The sequence below is a fragment of the Melopsittacus undulatus genome, chromosome 2 (assembly GCF_012275295.1).
Source record: "Melopsittacus undulatus isolate bMelUnd1 chromosome 2, bMelUnd1.mat.Z, whole genome shotgun sequence".
NCBI classification, from domain to species: domain Eukaryota; kingdom Metazoa; phylum Chordata; class Aves; order Psittaciformes; family Psittaculidae; genus Melopsittacus; species Melopsittacus undulatus.
The window spans coordinates 49,149,683-49,169,296 of NC_047528.1; the positions used below are offsets into that span (position 1 = coordinate 49,149,683).

Below are 19,614 nucleotides of genomic sequence, written 5' to 3' on the forward strand. Positions count from 1 at the left end.
CTCGTACTTTTTGGGGAGTTACCGCTTCTACACGGACGCATGCCGTCCTCTCACTTCGGGTTTTCCCGCCCCGCATCCGCACCGCCCCGGGTGTGCCCGCCCCCGAGCCCGGCGGGGCGGTGTGGAACCACCGCGACACTGGCGGTGGGCAGCACTTCATCGCTGCCGTCCCCCGCCCCTTCTCGGCCCCTGGGCGGCCCTCCTCTTCCGAGAGGGCAGCTGGCAGGGGCCGGCCCGGGGGAGGGTCCCGGCGGGAGGTCAGTGGTCGGCGGCGGCTCGGCAGTGGCTCTGCTGCTCTCCCGGAGGCGGCCGCCTGGCGATGGGGGGGAAGAGCCTCAGCGTCCTCAGCCTCGGCGTCCTGCTCCTGGCCGCCCCCGCTCCGGGGGGCGCGGTGCCCTCGCAGAGCTGCGAGGCCGTCCGGAAAGTTTTCCAGCTGCGGCAGCTCGGCCCCCTCCGGGGAATCCCGGAGTCCCCGCGGGCAGGTGAGGGGCAACTCGCGCGGGGCGGAGGGCGCAGGGAGCGGGGGACAGGGGATGCCGCGGCGGCAGCTTGGCTCTCCCGAGGACGCACTGCCCGGACGCGGGGCGGCGGCGGTGAACTTGGGACCGTCGGCGGTGGTTAGTGGGTGGCGGTTGGGAGCGTCCGGGCGGAACCTCGGGGAGCGCCTGGCTCCTTCCTCAGGAGCGGAAAGGCTGCTGTGGGGTGTGGGCTCTGCGAAACGGAGCACCCGACACCTGCCTAAACCTACCCCGGTGCCCTGTTCCGTGCTGTGCAGCTTCGGCTGGGGTGGGGTGGGGGTGGGGCTGGGGCTGGCGTGTCACCCGGCTTTCAGCTGTCCGCGGTCAGACACATACTGCGTCGGTGCCCCAGTGCAAATCCTGAGGGAAGGGGAGAGCCGGTGGTATGCATGCCCCTTGGGCTGATGGAGTTACTGTTGTGTGAAATGAGAGTGAGTTACACCGCTGCAAGCGGTGGATCCGCACATTTCCCCTGCTATATGTCTGCCTGTCGTTTTAAGTGAATAAAATTACCTGGAAAGTAATGTCTTAATGGGAGTTTGCGTACGTCCTCGCCTTTAAATCAACAATGCAACTTTTTTAAGCGGGTACCAAATGACATTGAGCACGTGTGTAGTAAGATGCACCTTCTTAGATTTGGTGTGTTTCCAGCCTCTTGAGAGCCTTAGGTGATTTCAGTGGTGCTGATCACCAAAGTAAAATGCAGATATTTTCATGGTCAGCCATATAGGGTTTGAAAATCTTTGTTTTTTTTACACATATATTTATAAAGTGTGTGCATGTTTAGATGACAAGAGAATGTAAGTCGGTGCTTTCCTGACCGAAAATGACTTCTCAATGCAACAAGTTGAATTACCATCCCCCTCATATTGAAATATCAATAGTCTCTTTTTTTAAATATAATCTGTGTAGTTTCTAGTAACTCTGCAAGTTGAGCTAAGGCATACCATGATTATTTCTAAAGGAATCACTACAAAATACAGCTTTTTAATGACGTTAATTTTAAACATAACAGATAATAGTTGCTGTGTGCAGTTTACAAATCAAAGTGCTATATTTAGGTTACCAGTGCATTTGACAGCATGCATTGTCTTCTTACATTGTCCTTAGATAAGGATTTTATTATTGTCTTCACTAAAAAGGAAATCAACACTTCAACTGGGAAGCCTGATTAGACAGGTACTGTGCAGATAAAGGTGTCTGAAAAGTGAAATCTGAGTCTAAGCCCTCTCACCGATTTAAATCTTTTGAGCTGGTTGGTTATTTGTGTCAATAACAGTGGTATGGATGAAATGCCATCAGTTTATCTGTGCTCTTCTTATTCTGTAGTTTGGCATAACTATTACACTTTCCCTGCCCTTGTAATTTATTTTAATATAATATGTTCACTTGTATGCTGGGGATAGGAAATCTGTTGCCCCAAGGGGAAAGAACTGTGGTACCTCATGTATGTCTCTTCTGCCCTGCTCTTTGATTTCCTTTCCCCTGTAATGTTTTTATACCACCACTTATTTTTTCTTTTGACTTTTCTGTATTTCCTGTTCCTGAAGCAAAAACCCGTTTTGAATTATAAGAGTAATAAAAGAATTCCTTTCTCAGCTGCTGCCCCTGAAAGCAGCGGTCAGTAGGAGGTGCAGTACAGCCGTGTGGTCAGCAGCCTTTCTCTCTCTGAAGGAACTGCATTGCTGTGGGCAGCCTGGAAAACACCAGCCCTCCAGGAGTGTCAGAGTTCTCACTCTGAGCGTCTTTGATCTCAGAGGTACATGAAACAAATAATTGCGAGCAGTAGAATCTCTCCAGGATTGGAGATGACAAGAAAAATGGGGGTTAAATGAGTCTTTAGGAGGTTTGTGTGTGATTAAAGGTATTATAGGCTGGAAACATAACATGAAGAGGAAAGAAATGCCACTTTTGCTACTGATCTTTTGAGGCAAGAAGTGAAAAGTATTTTAAAATCTTTTGTGATGGCACTTAGAAACACATAATGTGTTTGTAACACACACTTTCTGTAGGTGTCAAAGCTGCCTTTGTAAGGTTTAATTTGCTTAAATTTAGGCATCTGGAACCACTTGAGTTTCCACAGACTCTCTGGAATACCTCCATGGGTGCAGCAGATGTGATGCCTCTGGGATACTTGCATCTTTCTGGAGAGGCAGTGAGCAAGGGGTAGGATAACTTTGGCATCTCAGATACTCCCTGTGGCTGCCTGCACTGCATGGTCAGTGCAGCCAGTGGCACCTGGGACCTGCTCAGCTATTAAATATTAGGTGTTGACTTCAGAGTGAGCTCTGTAGGTCCTTTGCCTACTGTATTGTATACGCTTCTTTATTTAGGTGGTACTTAGACCTAGCTAGTGTAAGGACACTTTCCTTTAAATGTCTTAAGCTGAACCATACCTTTTATGTGGAGAAGGATCGCTAGCTGAAAAGGAGTGGGAATGTTAGCTGGTGAATGGATTTGTGTACAGTCTAAGGCTACAGTCTCTACAGTCAGTAAAATTATAGGGAAGAAGCTGGCTTATATTTGCCTTGTTTCCTCTGAATGTGTTAAAATAAAAGACTAGCATTGACAAATGTATTTTTTCCTCTTTGTAGTGGTAATAAAAACTAAGCAGCCTTAGATCAGTAAATCATGCAAATTGTAATTCTCTTTCATCTGGGGACTACCATGTGTCTGTACTTTGAATATCATCATCATTATGGCTTGACTTAGCAAACGAAGATTTGGGAAGGGTTTTACCCACGCTTACTACGATCACACTGATGACTAAAAAGGCCAATGTGGGATAAGCAAATCCGTTTGCAAAATGCAACTTTGAATAGATGTTAGCTGAAAATACTATACATTGTTGTATATAATTAGTTTTGCAGCTATTGTACATAGTTAATATATCTTTAAAGAAGCAAATATACTGCTGTCATTATATGGTAAAATGCCAGATATTTGCATGAGAAGGATCTTGAGATTTTGTTATCATTCACATGATGCAGGATATGATGGTGTTGAAATAATAATCAAGATAAATGAGTAACTTTATCAAAACCAAGATTTGTATTGTGACCCCCCCAGCAATGAAGAAACTTGATTAACTGTGCTGTGTTTTGTAGCACTGATTTGTGATAGTATCTGTCACATGCTATATTGAAATAGTTATTGCTTTCATACTGATTTTAAATGTTAGTTGCAAAAATACTTGGGTCTTTTTTGTTTGTTTGTTTTTTTTTTTTCCTTTCTGTTTCTGAGCTACAAGTTTGGACTGTACAGTAAACTCTCAATAATTGAAAATTGTAAAAGTCCCTTTTTATTGTATGGAGAATCAAAAAATAACCAAAACATGAGTTAAATATAAAAAAGCCTCAAATGTTTGATTTAGGCTTTTTTTTAATGTATTTGTGGATCTGTATGAATTGGATTGTTAAAAAAAATTAGTGTCCACAAAACACCTCTTTATATATATATATATATATATATATATATATACATATATATATGTTTCCTATGCTCAATTTTTGGTATTGTAACTGAAACAACTTCCTTGAAGAATTCCACTTTTTTACCCCATATATGCTAGTAAAACTAAAGCTTTTAACTGATTTCATCAGCTCATATTTCAGACAGATTAGATGGGAGCTTTCAGTTCTCCTTCTTTTGGTTGCAAATAAGATTTCTTCTCTGGTTTCCTTCTCTCAGAATACTTAGAACAGCAGAATAGGGTGGACAGTAAACCAGTGATTTTTGTTTTCATGACAAAGAGCTTCCAGTAGACACATCAGTGAACTAGGTGTCTGGCTTCTGTTTGTACCAAAAGGCTGAATTCCATGGTTTATTGAAAACTGTTGCATTTGCTGGAAGTGTAGAATCAAACAGTTGCAGATTAATTGGATAAAAGTGCTGGAGATAGCTTTCCAGTTCTCTGCAGTTGTTTTTTTTTTTTTTGTTTTGTTTTTCAGGTATCAGTCTAGGCTTCTTTTCAGCAAACTTTGGGATTCTATGGATGTGGTTTTGAGAACAAGCATAAAAGAATTAAAACTCTGATTAGTATAAGTTTTATTGTGAGGCTTTTTTTCTAGAGAATCATTATATATAAAATTGAGTAAGAATAACTGTGCTTGAAGGATGAGATAATCTAGAAGCTAAATTGGTGTGTGATACCTTTTTGTTAATCCAAGTTAAAATATTCTTGTTAATTCATCTTAAAGTAACAGTAGAAGTCAGTTTAAAATCCAGAGCAGATTACTTTGATACAGCTCCAAGATCATGCTTGAATCATAATATGGGTTTCCACTACAATTTACATTCAGGTAATTTGGATTTGGGTTCTGTCTTAAGTCAAATCAATAATATATATATGTTTTGGTTTTTTTTTTTTTTGGTGTGTGCAGGAGCACTTCTAATTACTTACTAACTGATCTATGGAAAAAGGATTTAGGCAGAGGCAAAAGTGCTCTGTCATATCAGTTACTGATATTCATTAGATCACATCTGTTTTTGCAAGGACTGTTGCTTATGACATAATTTCTTGTGTGTGCGTATAATACACCCTTGTTTCCTGAATGTAAGTAATATTTCACCTCTGGATCCACAAAATGATCACTGTGAAACAGTTCTTAAAACATTTTGAGATTAAAACCAACAAGAAATGGACTCAGCTATATAGCAACTTCCCCATCTCAGTCTCCCATATTTCAATACCTCTGGGAAGTCATCAATGCTCAGTCGCCTTAGGATTTGATCCGACTGGGATGACTTGAAAGGTGGTGACCATACTGCTAAATAGAGGACAGAGGACCAGCTCCTGTTTCTTGTCCTGAGTGGAAAAGAAAGGGTACATTGCTTAATCATAGCAATAAATCATAAAATAGTGGGAGTTGGAAGGGACATTAAGATCACCTTGCTCAAAGCCCTCCCTGTCCAGCCTGGCTGGTATCCTGTGGAAGGGACAGACTGCCCTCACTCGGTGGGTTTTGCCCATGTGTTTTCTCTGGATCCAAAACAATGCTCTTGTAATGCCAAGGCATATGTATTTTTAGGGTTCCTTTCCCCCACAATTCAAGCAGTCTTAAACATAGGAAGGCTTTTCACAGGCAGCGAGTATATTGTAACTTGACCACATTTTGTGCTATGAGCTGTACCATGGCTATATGGAGGGATGCCTGTACCTTGTTGGGGGGTTGTCTCCTAGTAGGAGGATGATCTTAGAGGATGTTAGAAAGGAGCCATATCTGTACAACAGGGTTGCCTATAGTGTCCTTTGATAGCAATGTGTAGAATGCACCATCTCTAGAAGTGCAGCTGAGAAATATTGGTGCCTTCTGAAGAGAGCTGCAGAAAGAGGCAAGGTGATAGTTCAAAAGCATGGACAGTTAGGGCTGGGTGCTTGAGGCTGATCGCCACCTTTCTTAGCAATGCTGAAGTACTTCACAGCAATCATAATGATGGTGACTAATGCCAAGTCTGGATTGGTGCTTATAACAAAAATGAGCAGATATTAAAGGGTAAGCATGAGAAGAACTCAACATCTGATACAGGTTGCAAATCCGTTTTGCAATAAACTGCTTTTTTTGCAGCATAGGGCCTTCAGAATTTGGTACTGAAAAGAGCCAGTATTCCTTATTGGAGCAGAAAATATTTTCTTTCTGTATTTAAGATAATTCGTTATTGAAAAAAATCTTATGGAAGATAGGAAGATTTTTACATCTGAAAACACAGAAAATAAGTGTTTGGTTTTTATTTTTTGTCTTTTGTTTTAACATTGGCTGTACTGAAATGGAATGACCTGTTTCACTTGCTGGTTTGCATACCTTCTGTAACATCCACAAGCTGTTGCTTGTTCTGTAGCCTTATAAAGAAACAACTAAATACAGAACCACTCTGGATTTTGAGCAACCTCTCAATTTTTAGTCAGTTAGGTTCTTTTGCATGGTTAATGAGCTGGAACAGAAGTAGGTCACTAAAATGTATTTTGTATTTACATGATTATTCTTAAAGTATAAAACAAAGTTCCCTAACGGTTGGGAACAATATCCATGTTAAAAATAGTCTGCTTAAAAAAAACCACAAAACAACAATAAAATCAAGGGAAGAAAGAATATTGAAGAGTCAGCTGAAACCATAAACAAACATTAATGATTATTTTAGAGTTTTGCTAAAAGTCTAAATGTCATCTTGAATCTATACTAACACCCATGATAAGCCTAGATAAAATTTCATATTTGCTGCTGCTTTACAAGGAACAAACTGCAGAAGGTTTGAAAGCTAAGTAGTGCCTAACATTTGTTTAAAATACTAAGCACAGTTTGTGTAATAAAGCTAATCTTGAGGTTATTTAATATTAATACTAAGCAAGTATTACGCATATCTATGCCTATATGCATAGGGAACTGCATATGAGCACATGCTGTGTATATTATTTGTTAATAACTAAAATGTAGTTGAAAGGTCGTACTTACTGGTAAAATGACATGATGGTTTTGTGCAAGATCCGCTTTTCTGAACCTCGTAAGAAAAAGATCATTTCTCCTTAGAAATGAAGCTGCTCTTCACTTACGAAAGCAACACATGTCAAGTCAGTAGAAGAATGAGAAATAGTACTCACACGTTCTAATTTTTGCTTGGTTTGACAGCTCAGCTACACACTTCTGATCATGAAATTATGGTTTATTATACAGCGATGCCATTGATTAAAATGGTGCTGTATGCAAAGCAATGTTAATTGTGTTTGGGGCAACTTGATCACACTTTGCCAAGTTTTATTTTTAGTTCCAAGCAGAAGGAGGACATTTATATGTAGTTACTATCTGCTAAGATTTGGAGGGTAAGGTAGATCATCTTATATACATGGTACTGAGGTATTTTTTTTTTTACTGTTTTTAAATACTTTTTAAACAAAATTAAACAAAACCCTCCTCAAACCCACTACAGCTATATGCTTCTTTGGGAAGAGTTGTACCTCTTCTCCTAATATTTGGGCTCATATACAAGCTGTGTTGAAGTTTGAAGATTGAGTAGCTGTATTGAGGGGGCATCCATAATCTGGAAAATTGGATAATATCTTTCTAATAAGTCACCAGAAAACTGTAAGAGTATAGTGATGTAGGAGAAGAAAAATATATCTAGTTGCAAATTTTCCTTTTATAACCTTCTTGAAATTGTTTTATTTCTTAAATGATTTGGTATCCACATTGTAATAACAGTTTATTGAAGATCTTAGTTCTTATCCACCATACTATTATCTGGAGTAATGTGAATTGTAAAGGTGTCACACTATGCTTAAGGAAGAGGTTTGATTGTGAGGATGTGGTTCAGAGAGTCTGCATGAGGATTAGGGAGGGAAGTGGAAAACAAAAGGTATGTTATAGTGAGTGTACCAACCAGCCAGGACATAAGCACTGGTGAGTAATTCTGTGAGCAATTAGGAGAAATTTCAACTTCACAGACATAATATTGTCAAAATGGGAATATTATACTGCTTTCATGAGCGGGTCTTGGAAATTCTTGAGGTTTGTAGGAGGTAATTTCTTATCAAAGTACTCAGTGAGATGAGGAAAGACTCCCTCCTAGACTAGTTGTGAAAAGCATAGCGGAGTGCATCAGTCTTCACTGTGACACTGTATAGTTCTGTTTTCTTTGTAATCATGTTTTCTGCTTATGAAGAAGAAGGAAGTCCTAATGTAGGCAATGCTTAATAAAATTAATCTAGATTAATTTATTCTCCTCTTTGCCATTTAATTCTGGTTCAGGCTATTGCTCTGTTTTTTTTGCTCTGACAGATTTGTTGGGCTGTTATAATTGTACTTAAAATTTTCTGAGGTTAAGAAGGAAATAGGGGTAGTTAGTAATATTAAACTTTAAAAGTATGAAATAAAGAAATAAAATTACTGAGAATTGTGCTAGAAAAAATATTTTAAATGAATATATAATAATCTTAAATATTTATGAAAGACAGGAGCATGCGATGATTAGATTGGGGTTCTCAGGCTGCTTTGTGAGATTGAAAGCAACAAAAGTGTGTCTAACATCTGGTAAAAGAAACCAAAGCTATCATGAGGAATCTCAGCACTAATGATGATCTGAAGGAGCACATTGCAGGAAGAGTGAAGATACAGCTTCAGAATAATATAGGAGCAGTAGATTATCTTCTGGGTATTTAGAAATGAAATTTGGTGTTCTTGTCTCCATGAAACTGGTGCAGCTTTGAGGGGAAACTAAGCTCAGTGTTGTTCTGAGTTAGCTTCTGGATCGGCCTCTTAAGTACGTACTGAGCATTTTTCTTAACAAAGACAGGCTTTGGGCAGGGTGAGACATGAATTTAACACTTATTATATAGTAAGATTTCTAATAGCCCTGGAGGTTTCAGGAACATAGGAGTTCATAATTTGATTCAGATATTAGTCTGATTAGATGAATTGATAAAATGGTGAATTTGTGCCTAGCAGTTCAGCTTTTATTTCTTGAGACTATCTTGTAGGTCAAAAATATTCTCTTGATAGGATATTTCCATTGTAGAGTCCCAGTTCAGCTGTACTTAAATTAATGACTATATTAGTTACCATATATATGTTTGAGCAGCAGTATTAATAATGGTGTACTAGACACCTCAGAATTCATGCATGAGGGTTAAAAAAATATCTCTCTGTCTTAAATCTGTGGTATCACAGGTGACCTCTGTCCTGCCCTGCACTCTTTCTTTGTAAGTTATGCTGGCTAGAAACTTCTTTATGAAGATAGAAGACTTTTGTGGAGCAACAGAAGTTGAATTTTAAGAAAGTATAAGTACTGCAAAGAATTGTAAAATTGCTTGGTTTGTCCGTGTGAGACCAATAGACAAACCAATAGACAAATAAGATTCTATGACTAATACTTCCTTTACGAGCACCCTGCTGATTTGTTTGAAGGTTAATAAAGAGAAATCGTATGCAGAGATAATTAGAAATAATTAGAAAAATAATCTATTTTTAAATAATCAAACATAAATAAAACCTTTCCTTTCCAGAGAAGAACCTAAAGAACATAGGCAGGGGAATAAAGGATACAGTAAATCTGAAAGAGGTATGGTACTGAAATGTGTCCAAAGATCTTAATAAGGGTTCCTCTCTTTACAGTGTCAGGTACATTACTAGATAGCTCCCTGCCTCTTTTCGACAGTAGTGATTTGATTTTTCTTACCAGCAGAAGATAATATTCAGTAACCAAAAAGGAAAAATGATTGTTGTAATGCAATGCTGTGAATATTGCTATCAGTATGAACATTTTTTCTCTTGACATTTGTCAGGTCTGTTGCTTCAGGCGTGCTGCAGACTATACCTTGACTTGTCTTGGACTGTCATATTTGTGGTATGATAAACTCTTTGAGAGTAAAAAAAAAAAAAATAACAGAGAGAACTGGGTGTCATCTCTGTGAATTGACCTCTCTGGTACAATGAGTAAATACTGCTGTAGGCTTATTTATCATTCCTTTAATTTGTTTGCAGGTGGGTGGTATATTAGTATATATAAAAGCTTGCTGTTTTAACAGTGTGTTATTTTAAAGTTTTTATTTACTGTAGCTAATATTTAAGTTAATTAGTATTCAGTATAGCAGTAAATTTATCTAATTACAAGCAAGAGGATTTAAAAGGATTAATAGAAACTTGGAGTGGTTTATTTCATTAACCAGTGTCAACTTAGACATGTTTTGCATTAGAATTACCTGCATTTGTGTTTCATGTACATGCAACTTAACTCACCCCTGGAACAGGTAGTATTAACACAGCTTTAATCCTTACATTTCTGGATCTGAGTCATGCATCACTAATTTGTTCTTTTTACCCATTGAGAGGCCTCACTCTGGAGAGCTGGTATGGATTGGGAGGTTGAGGTCAGTGGGGTCAAAGCATTGAAATCTGGCTTGGGGAAGCAAGGAACATGCAGTTCAGGTGGAGGAGAGGGAGGTTGTGTGTAGGCATTTACATGGATTCTGAGGTTGTAGACAACTGGTGAACTGTATTTTTAATACTCCTAATAAAAATCATTGTAAGATGCTTATTAATGTTGCTTTCAGGCAAGGAGCTTTATTAAAGGCTGTCTCTGATGCTGAGCACTTTCTTTGGCATGCACAGCATAAATACCAGAGTAGCTAATATGTAGGTAATTTAATAGACCACCTTAATTTTGCAGCTTTATTTTAATTTCTCAGATGAATTGGAATGTCAGAGAATGGAATATTAAATTTTTCACATGGCAAGAGATTTGTAAAGGCAGCTAGCCAGGAGAAATTACTTAGTTTGTAAAGTGTGAAAGTGTGCATACTGAAGAACATGGAAAATCTATTTTTAAATAAATGATGAATAGCCTTCAAAACCACCAAGCTGTATGAGGAAAAAGATGTTATATCTATAGTATAACATTTATGAAATAAAATTTCTTAATACTCTCAGCAGTTCAGTGATTTATGCCTGCATTAGAACAGAGTTTTAGATTTCTGTTGTGCTGGTGAAGGTGTTCAGCTTCCTGGACTGTGGCTTGTAGGTGTACTTAATTAAACTGCTACTGGAGACCACTTCAAAGAGATTTAGAGGGATATTACTTGCCTTAATTCATTTTCACATCCAGAGGTTACATTCTTACATTTGCATGCTACCATGAAGGCAGTCTCAGATCTGTGAATTCTGTGTGGCACTCAGATTTCTTAAAGTATCTGCTGATTTTCATTTAACAGAATGATATTTACTGCTGTTTATGTCTGTGAAATGGATTTGTTTCAAGGCACACAGTTTTACAATGGGTAATAAACTGTTCTTGTGTATATAGAGTCAGACTTTAGTGAGTATGGAATTACATCAGTTTCTGAGCAGCACTTCTCACTAAGTGAGTTAGTTTTGCCTGAAAACTTACATCATGTGACCTAAAGCCTGAAGCAGAAAAGACCCTTCAAAAATTAAGAGAAATTCTGTATTATTCAATACTGACGGTTCAAATGTGTTCTCCTTCCACGTTTGCTTTTGGATGGGGGAGCCAGGAATTGTGAAGATAGAAACCACCAATGCCAGAAAGAAATGTTCAGCAAATCTGAGACTGTATTATCAGTAATTACCAAGGGAAATATGTATATTTGTCATGGGAATCAAAATCCTTCTGTGGAATATTGTACAAGTGTTCATCCATGTCTTGGGCAAATTCCTTTTTTTTTATGGTTTATATAATTTACCTATTTCATTCTAGTCTTGTGCTTTTCTAAATGTGATTTCTAAGGAATCTTCTTGATCTTTTCTAGTGTCTAAATATGACAGAGTTGGTTCCTGCTTCAGGACTGGGATTGCCCTATATAAGCAATAGCACTTTTTTCCCCACTATGTAGCTGAAGTGAAATTCCAGGGCCAAGAATCCCTTCCATAAATTGGCTTCAATGCATAAAGGGACATGAATTTGATATAATACATTTAAACATTTTACCATTCTTCCAGAATGCTTCTATTCAGCTTAATTTTTCTTTCTTAGCTTTCTGGTATATGTTATTTAAAACACCTAATTTATATGAAATAACTAATGGAATATTTAGGGTCCAAAATGTAGAAGGCCTCCCTTCTCCCTAACTATATTCATACTACCTCAGAAAGATTTTTTTGGAGAAAAATAGGGGAAAGAAAGATTTAAAAGGTTTAGTGAAAGGGAAATTAAAGTTTAAATATTTTACCAACATTAGTTAGAAATATTCACAGCTGGAATAAGTTTATAGTGTCAGGAAATTATTTTATATGACATTAATTAACTGTAGTAAGTATACTCTTCCCAGAGAATTTTAGTTAGTATCCCCTTCTATTTCTTGTTTAACAAGACCAGGTATCTTTAAAGCTTTGGGTATTTCTTTTATGTGTCAATACCTATATGAAAAAAACCCCCACTAACCAACCCTTCCCCCCCCCCCCCCCCAAATATTTTCTGTGTATTTGTGTATTGCATACTTGTGTTTTGTAGTATTCAGTGAAAATATCTCTTTCTCTAGGGGCTGATCTCCAGGTTTGTGCTTCTAAAAATCCAACATGCTGTACCAAGAAGATGGAAGAAAGATACCAGGCTGCAGCAAACCAAGATATAGAGCAAGTGCTTCAAACGTCAAGCGCGACATTAAAATTCTTAATATCTCGTAATGCAGCTGCTTTTCAAGGTAAGTCTTCCTGCTTTTTGTTTCCAAACTTGTTCATATTTTTCTTGATTTTCATCTTTGATTACTTTATGCATGTAATAGAAATTATCTGTTAATTTTCAGTTTCTCCCTATGCTTTTATGTTTTCAAAGGACGAGTATTAAATTATACAGGTGATTAGAAACTGCTTCTGGAATACATGACTTTAAAAAATGATAGTTGAGAAAAAGTAAGAAGTGTTTTTAGTAAGATGTTTTGATTTGAATTGTAAACCACTAACTTGGCATTCCTCTTGAATTTGCTTTAATTTCAGTGATACTAAAATGTAAAGTTACTGCCTGGAGTGCTGCAAAAGAGAGATTTTGTTATTCCAGTATTTCCACCAACCATGTTCATTATCTTGTTCTAATAGAAATATTTTTGTAGTTTGGTTTTGAGGTTCATTTTTGGGATCTAGTTTTGTAAGTTTTTGAGTGTCTAAAAAAATTTTCTGGGTTTCTGAAAGTAAGTTTTAAAACATTGGAAGTTGCGTGACAGTCATTCCAATGCACATTTGGAAGCTATCTGATAAATTAATAGTTATTTAGGCTGGTGGAATTGCCTCTTAGCAATTACCCTGCATACTAATAATTTTTTTCTGAATTAATAAAGTATAAATTAGTGCAGAAATTGGTTAGGAGCTGGGAAGATGTGAGAAACAGTGGCAATGTGAGATTATATTATATGAGTGATAGAAAAGGATATAGAGTTCACGTGTTGAGGAAAAAGCCCTACAGTTTTCTCATTTATTTATTAGTGTGTAATGGTCTTAATGACCACTTGATTGGACAGGATAGGATGGCTAACTCTGGGAAGGGCTTAGGAAGTTGTCCTTCTGGTGACTTTCTTGTTTTTAACCTGTGAAGCTAAAATGATCAGCAGAACAAAACCAACTGCCTAGGGTCATAAAATGCATAGCAAAATTGACTTTGGGGTCCTAAAACCTTCCTGTTTTGAATTTAGGCTGTCTAAGGCTAAAACCAAGTTGCAGTTGCTCCCTACCTTGGGGGAGTATCGCCATTTAGCCTAACACAGCTGTCAGTGTGTGTCAGGATTATCATTGGTAAAATGTGGAAAGAATGTTTTTCCTCTTCTGCCTTCATTCTTCCTTTCAACTTCTGTAGATATTTTTTTTCCACCATAGTAGTGTAATATGTTGTCTTGCTGTGCTGACCTAGGGCTGTAGACTTTGTAGAGCTCAGTAAGCAACAGTACTCCCCTTAAGTGAGGGTTGTACTCTTTGCCTTGGTGTTTTAATACCTCTTCCTTTCCCCCAGTTCTAGAAAAAACAACAAACCAAGAATGCACAAAAAAACCCTTAGATAATTAATAACATAGTTTTGCAATCCCAAGATTTCTCAGTCTTCACAAGAATGGGATTTTAGTAACATGTAAGTGAAGTGAAGCTAAGATCCAGGAACTACATTTTTGTTGCTTTTAAGTCCTGAGTGACTCATTCAGCAGGGTGTTTTCAGTGCGTGCAGTGTCCATCTGCCCAATAGGTGAGCTCTCCCTGAAAGACAGGGATACACACATATACCTTTCTGTGCAACAGAATAGCAGGTCTGTGCCATTTCACTATTTTTCCACGCAGAGTTCACAACCCTTTAAAAAGCGGCAATATATGACACAGAATAAGGGAGCTGTGTGGTGGAGTAACAAATTTAGGGATAATAATGAGGTTGTAGAGTCTGAAAGCAAATGGTCTTTTCTTCGTGCTGCTATATTTAGCAACTCTAGTACTGTACAACTGATTTAAAAATACGGAGCTGTGAATCATTTATGAATGTGGCAACCTGTCATCAAAACAGTGGAGTTGGCAAGTGTGCCTATGTAAGAAAGAGGCAATAAACTGCATTCTTCAGTATAGCATTTCCTGACACTTTTCCTACTGTGTAGGAAAACTCTAGTGCCTTCGTTGCAGAGTATATTGATTCACATTTTCCTAATACAGTTTCATGTTTTCCTGTGAAATAATTACTACATAAGAGATCATGTCATACCCACTTTATCCTAGACCAGGATTAGGTGAAATCAGAGTGTCCACAGAATCACAGAATCCTCTGGAGCTCATACAGCCCACCCCCCCTGCCATGGCAGGGCTGCCTAGAACAGGTTACACAGGAACGTATCCAGGGGGGTTTTGAGTGTTTGAGGTCACAGTACAGTTACTACATTTAAATGCGATGAAGTTGTAGTCAGTAGCAAAAATAAATTGTGTGAACTATAAAATGTGTTGAAGTCTTCCTAGCTGCTTTCTCTGGTAGAATGGTAAGCCAAAAGAAATAATGGAATAGCTGTTCATCCTCGTAAAACTAAATCTGCCCTGGCACTTACTCAGTTGTTTTTCATTTGTGAAGTTTTCTTCTGAAGAATGATCTGAAGATCAGGAAACTTTCAGAAAGAGGTGTTGTATCTCACTTATGGTTTCAAATGATAAATTGCCCTCTAGATCAACTGCAGTGTGAAGAGCAACATTGAAATTAAAACATTTTCTTTTTTCTCAGCTCCACAATCCTTTATGTTTCAAGTGTGATATAAATAAGCTAAAACCCCAATACCTGTGAATCCCAACTTATATAAATTAAATGAAGTTGAATGTTTCTATTAAAAGTCAAGAGTTGGCAGATTAAGAAACCTGATTGTCACTCTGTTTTTATGTTGAGGGATGAGTGTCTCAAAAATGTCTCTGGTTCATGCATTATTAAATGCATAGTAATGTGTTATTAAATGATTTTATCTGCTGGTTGGTCTAAGGAGCATATCTGTTACACAAATCTTACTAACCTCAGAAATCATCTGTTCAGATGCTATTTTGATTCCTTTATAATACAAAAGCAGGATAAACAGTATGCTAGTATAACTTACAGTTGGACGAAGTATGTCTATACATACGTTATACATAAAACGCCGCATTAAGCAGCAGTTCTAAGTGCAGAAATCTAGAGATTCAGATTAATACTTGAAAATTTATTATTAATTCTGAGATTTATTTCTGTATTGCAAGCAAGTCTTTTATCATTCTGGAGGGATTTACCTCCATTTTATCTCACTCTTATCTTTTAGACACTTACTTGCATACACACCTGCTGTGTTGAAGGCATTCCTGGGGCCATATATGCAGGGATTTAATGGGCTTCTTTAATAGTTTTGACCACATTGGTCTTTTCTGAAGTTGTACTTTTTTAGCATGAACTTGTGCTCACGGATTCTTGTCTCAGTCTAAGTTTATTTTCCATCACTTAATTATTTCCCCTAGGTGCAATAATATCTGAATTGCAATTAAGCTGATGTAGGTACAGTGTTCAGACTCATATACGCAGTGAATAGTAAGACTTTTTCATAATCTTACTTTATTTACTGCCCAGCTAACTATTGCTACTGTTTTGGTTTATGTCTGTGTAGCACAGTGATCAGTGTAGATATGCTACTTAGAAGTTGAATAGTTTATGTAGTGCTCATGCAAATAAAAAACCGGTGTAGTACAAATTTAAAACATTATTCTCTTGGGAGCAGTGGCTATAGAAAGTTTGCATTTTCACAGAACTGTGGATGCCTGCTTCTTGCTTAATCTGAGAGTTTTGGGAAGTGATAGCTGGCAAAATGTAGGCGCTTGAAAGAAGGTAGTATAAAGTTGGTTTTGAATGAATGTTTAGTGTTGTTTCAAAGGTAGTGTTTTCTGTGTTTATATTCCCAAGATTTCCAAATACACATGGAAAAGTTTTCACTGAGTACTTTTTTTTATTTTGTCTGTTAAGAAATTCAAAGAAAAAACAACCAACAACCCAACCCAGTTGTGTTCAGTTCTGGGTAGTTTACTTGAAGAAAGACATGGACAATTTGGAAAAAGCTAGTGAAAAACATGCTCTGAAATCTAAACTTGTAACTTAAAAAAATGGGCCACCCTAGATCTTTTAAAAAGAAAAAAGAAGTGACAACTGCATTGAAGAAAGTAGTTACCTATACTCTGTCATGTACTATATAAAAAACAATGTTTTCATACTATCAAATAAACATTAAAATACATTATTGCAAAATTTAACAAACCAAGTACTGAATTTTTCTGTAAATAACTACACCTGTGCTTGAAAAAGTAGATGATGTGTAATAGAGAATAAAACCGGGAAATCTGCCAAAAAAAAAGCCCTCTACAGTAAAACCTGGGAGGAGAATTTTGTTCCTGTGGAGAAAAAAATATCTGAAGTTATTGCTAGACAGCTAAGGGCTTGTCAAATGTCACTAGAAACCTATGGTTAGACTGAGCCCAGTGTTACCCTTGACTGTAATGACAGCTTGAACACTTAGTTAAATTTCAAGTACTTTGATACCTGCGCTGAGGTGTCTGAACCTGTGCCCCAATGTGTATATTATACACACCGAATTTAACAGCCTTCAAAATTCCCCTTCTCTCTGAAACCTTACAGCCACCCTGTCTAACATAGCTCAAGGGCATGAGTAAGGTCTGGGAACAGAAGCAGGTTATTGAGCAATCAGTTAATATTTGAGTTTCCAGCCTGTCAGCTACTTGGAGGTGATTGCTTTTATGCTGAAGTGAATGAAAGCTGTCTCACCGCTCAGAACAAATTGCTTTCCTCCTATCGGTGAGGTGGAAATGTGTAAGTGATTCTGTAAGTAAATGTGCAAGTAATGTGAAGTCTGTTGTTCACCCCTTTGCTTATCATGTGGCAACTTGTTTATGTGTGAAATAATAATCTACTTTTCTTTCTGCTGTTCTTCTGGAATGAAGCAGAAAGGTATGTCTGTGTCAGGTAATGAAGTAGCAATTTTAACAATAGTAGCAAAAAAATCTTTTACTGATATTGAACAAGTCATCAGCAGGTGTGGGCAACTGTACTTTGAGCCTTAAAAGAATGATTGATGCAAGTTTTTAATAACTCTACAAATCTCTGCTTGCATTAAGGGCTTGAGCTCTAGGTCGGTGTGAACTAGAGGAGTGCTGAGACAGAAATCTTCTGATCCTGAAGTTCTAGAAGAGAGCATTTTATATTCAACTATTTAAGTGCATTTAAAATACTTATGCATAGCAGGTCATACTGTGGAAAGCTGTAGATTTACTGTAGATCAGCTGCAGACCTGTTCAGCACATGCACAATAGCCATTTATGTAGGATTTTTTTTAATAGTATCTAAGAATACAGCAGACTACTGAGGAGAGTTGGCTTTTTTCTAGTTTGTTTATTCTGCAGTGGGTAACTCTTAGACTTTTCTGTTGCAGCTGTTCTGGTCTGTATTACTACTTAATATTCACTGCAGGAGAAGCAAAGTGGAAAATTGGCTCTTTAGTTCAGTGGTTAGGGTACTCATCTGCCACAAAGGAAGGCTGCATGCTACTGCTCCACTGAGTATTTTTAATTATTTGTATAATCCATAAATATAGTCTATTCTGGCATAGTTTCACCTGCCCGAGTTACTTTTGAACAAGTGTTTCTCAAGGCATGTATGAACTCTGAGCTATGTATACTCCCAGTTGTCTGTATCCTGTCAGTTCTATTGCCCTTTTCAGTGGATTTTCCATAGTCACCAGGACTTAAGAAAGAAGGAATTATGTGCTGAATGGGAACCAATTAATAAACTTATCTTGAAGAATGAAGAGAGTTGCGTCTAAACTCTAGTGGGTGTTCCTCTCCACTAACCAGAATTGTGGTAGCTGTGGGCTGGCTGCTTGTTTCAAATGGGATAAACTTTAGCAAAGTACAGCGTAGATGTTCTGCATGATCAGGCTTCTTCTATGGCTGAGAATTTTTTTTTGGTATAGCATGTCTGTTCTGTGATTGTCTAAATGCATTGTGTATGCATAAATATATTTATTTATTGGTAGATGTCTAAAAGTAATTAAATATTTGAAGTAGTTTCTGTTCTTTAAGTTGTACCTACAAGATCTTTGTTCATTTGTAAAATGGGATAATGTAGTTATAATTTGCAGGGTTTGTAGATGTACAGAATGGGACTAGAAATTTTAAATTCTGTCATAGCTTTGTGTTGTGCTCCCATTAATTCAGAGCAATTTTAAACTTAAGCAGTTTGTAAGCTCCTTTTTTTTTTTTTGTCTAACACAGTTTTAACTTAATGTTATTTTAAACAAATTGCTGGTGATGTAAAATACCTGATTATTATCAATAAGTGTTTAGTTTTGTCACTCCTGATACGTTACTTAAAAGCTGTGAACAAGAAACCTGTAAGCAAAGTAAGGTCTAGTTCAACCATATTAAAACTCTGTGTACGCACAGACAATTTCTATTTCTCGTTCTGATTTTATTGTAAATGATTGTCAGTGTAACACAGGAAACTGGAAATTCAATTTTGATCAGTCCCATGAGGGACTTGATTCCTCATGACATATTCTGTCATGAGGAATTCATTGTTTTAAAAATAAATTAAAATAGCCATTTAATTTAAGCATTTCCTTCAGTGTAGAGGATTAAAATCTGTCATTTCTTTTATGTAAGGGCTTCTCTTTTATTGTGTTATTAGGTAGAAGCTGATATTTAAGGGAATTTTGTAGCAGTTACCCCCTTGAGAAAGATTTAGTTCTTCATTTAATATTTCAATTTTGTATTTAATGGTTTCTTAAGCTGACTTTTTTCTTACTTTTAGATGTGGTGATCATAAACCTGCTGTTTTCTTTTAAAGACAATGTTTTCTTGAGTATTTATTATAATGTAAGATTTAAAGATAGCCCTTCCTGCACTCACTGCATTTAGTCCTTATTGTGAAACAGATGAGTGACCCCTTTGGTTTAAAGAATTTTAATTTTGCTTTCTCTCTCTGTGCTATGTTATTGTGAGACAATATAGCGAAGAATGTGGAACATGAAATAGTGCAAAGTTGGAAGGGGAGAAAAGAAGGTAACTGTGGGGAGAAAAGAAGGTAACCGTGGGTAGAAAAGAAGATAACTGTGTAAGAACAAAAAAGGTTA

At 37.4% G+C, this 19,614-nt stretch overlaps 1 protein-coding gene across 1 annotated transcript in view; it reads left to right on the plus strand.

Annotated features, from left to right (window-relative positions):
- Positions 1-319: 319 nt before the first annotated feature.
- The window catches only part of GPC5 (glypican 5), a 623,308-nt gene continuing 604,013 nt past the window's right edge, over positions 320-19,614 (plus strand). The window contains exons 1-2 of the mRNA XM_013127928.2: positions 320-482; positions 12,499-12,660. Coding sequence (XP_012983382.2) covers positions 320-482; positions 12,499-12,660 — 325 coding nt within the window. The remainder of the gene's footprint in view (positions 483-12,498; positions 12,661-19,614) is intronic.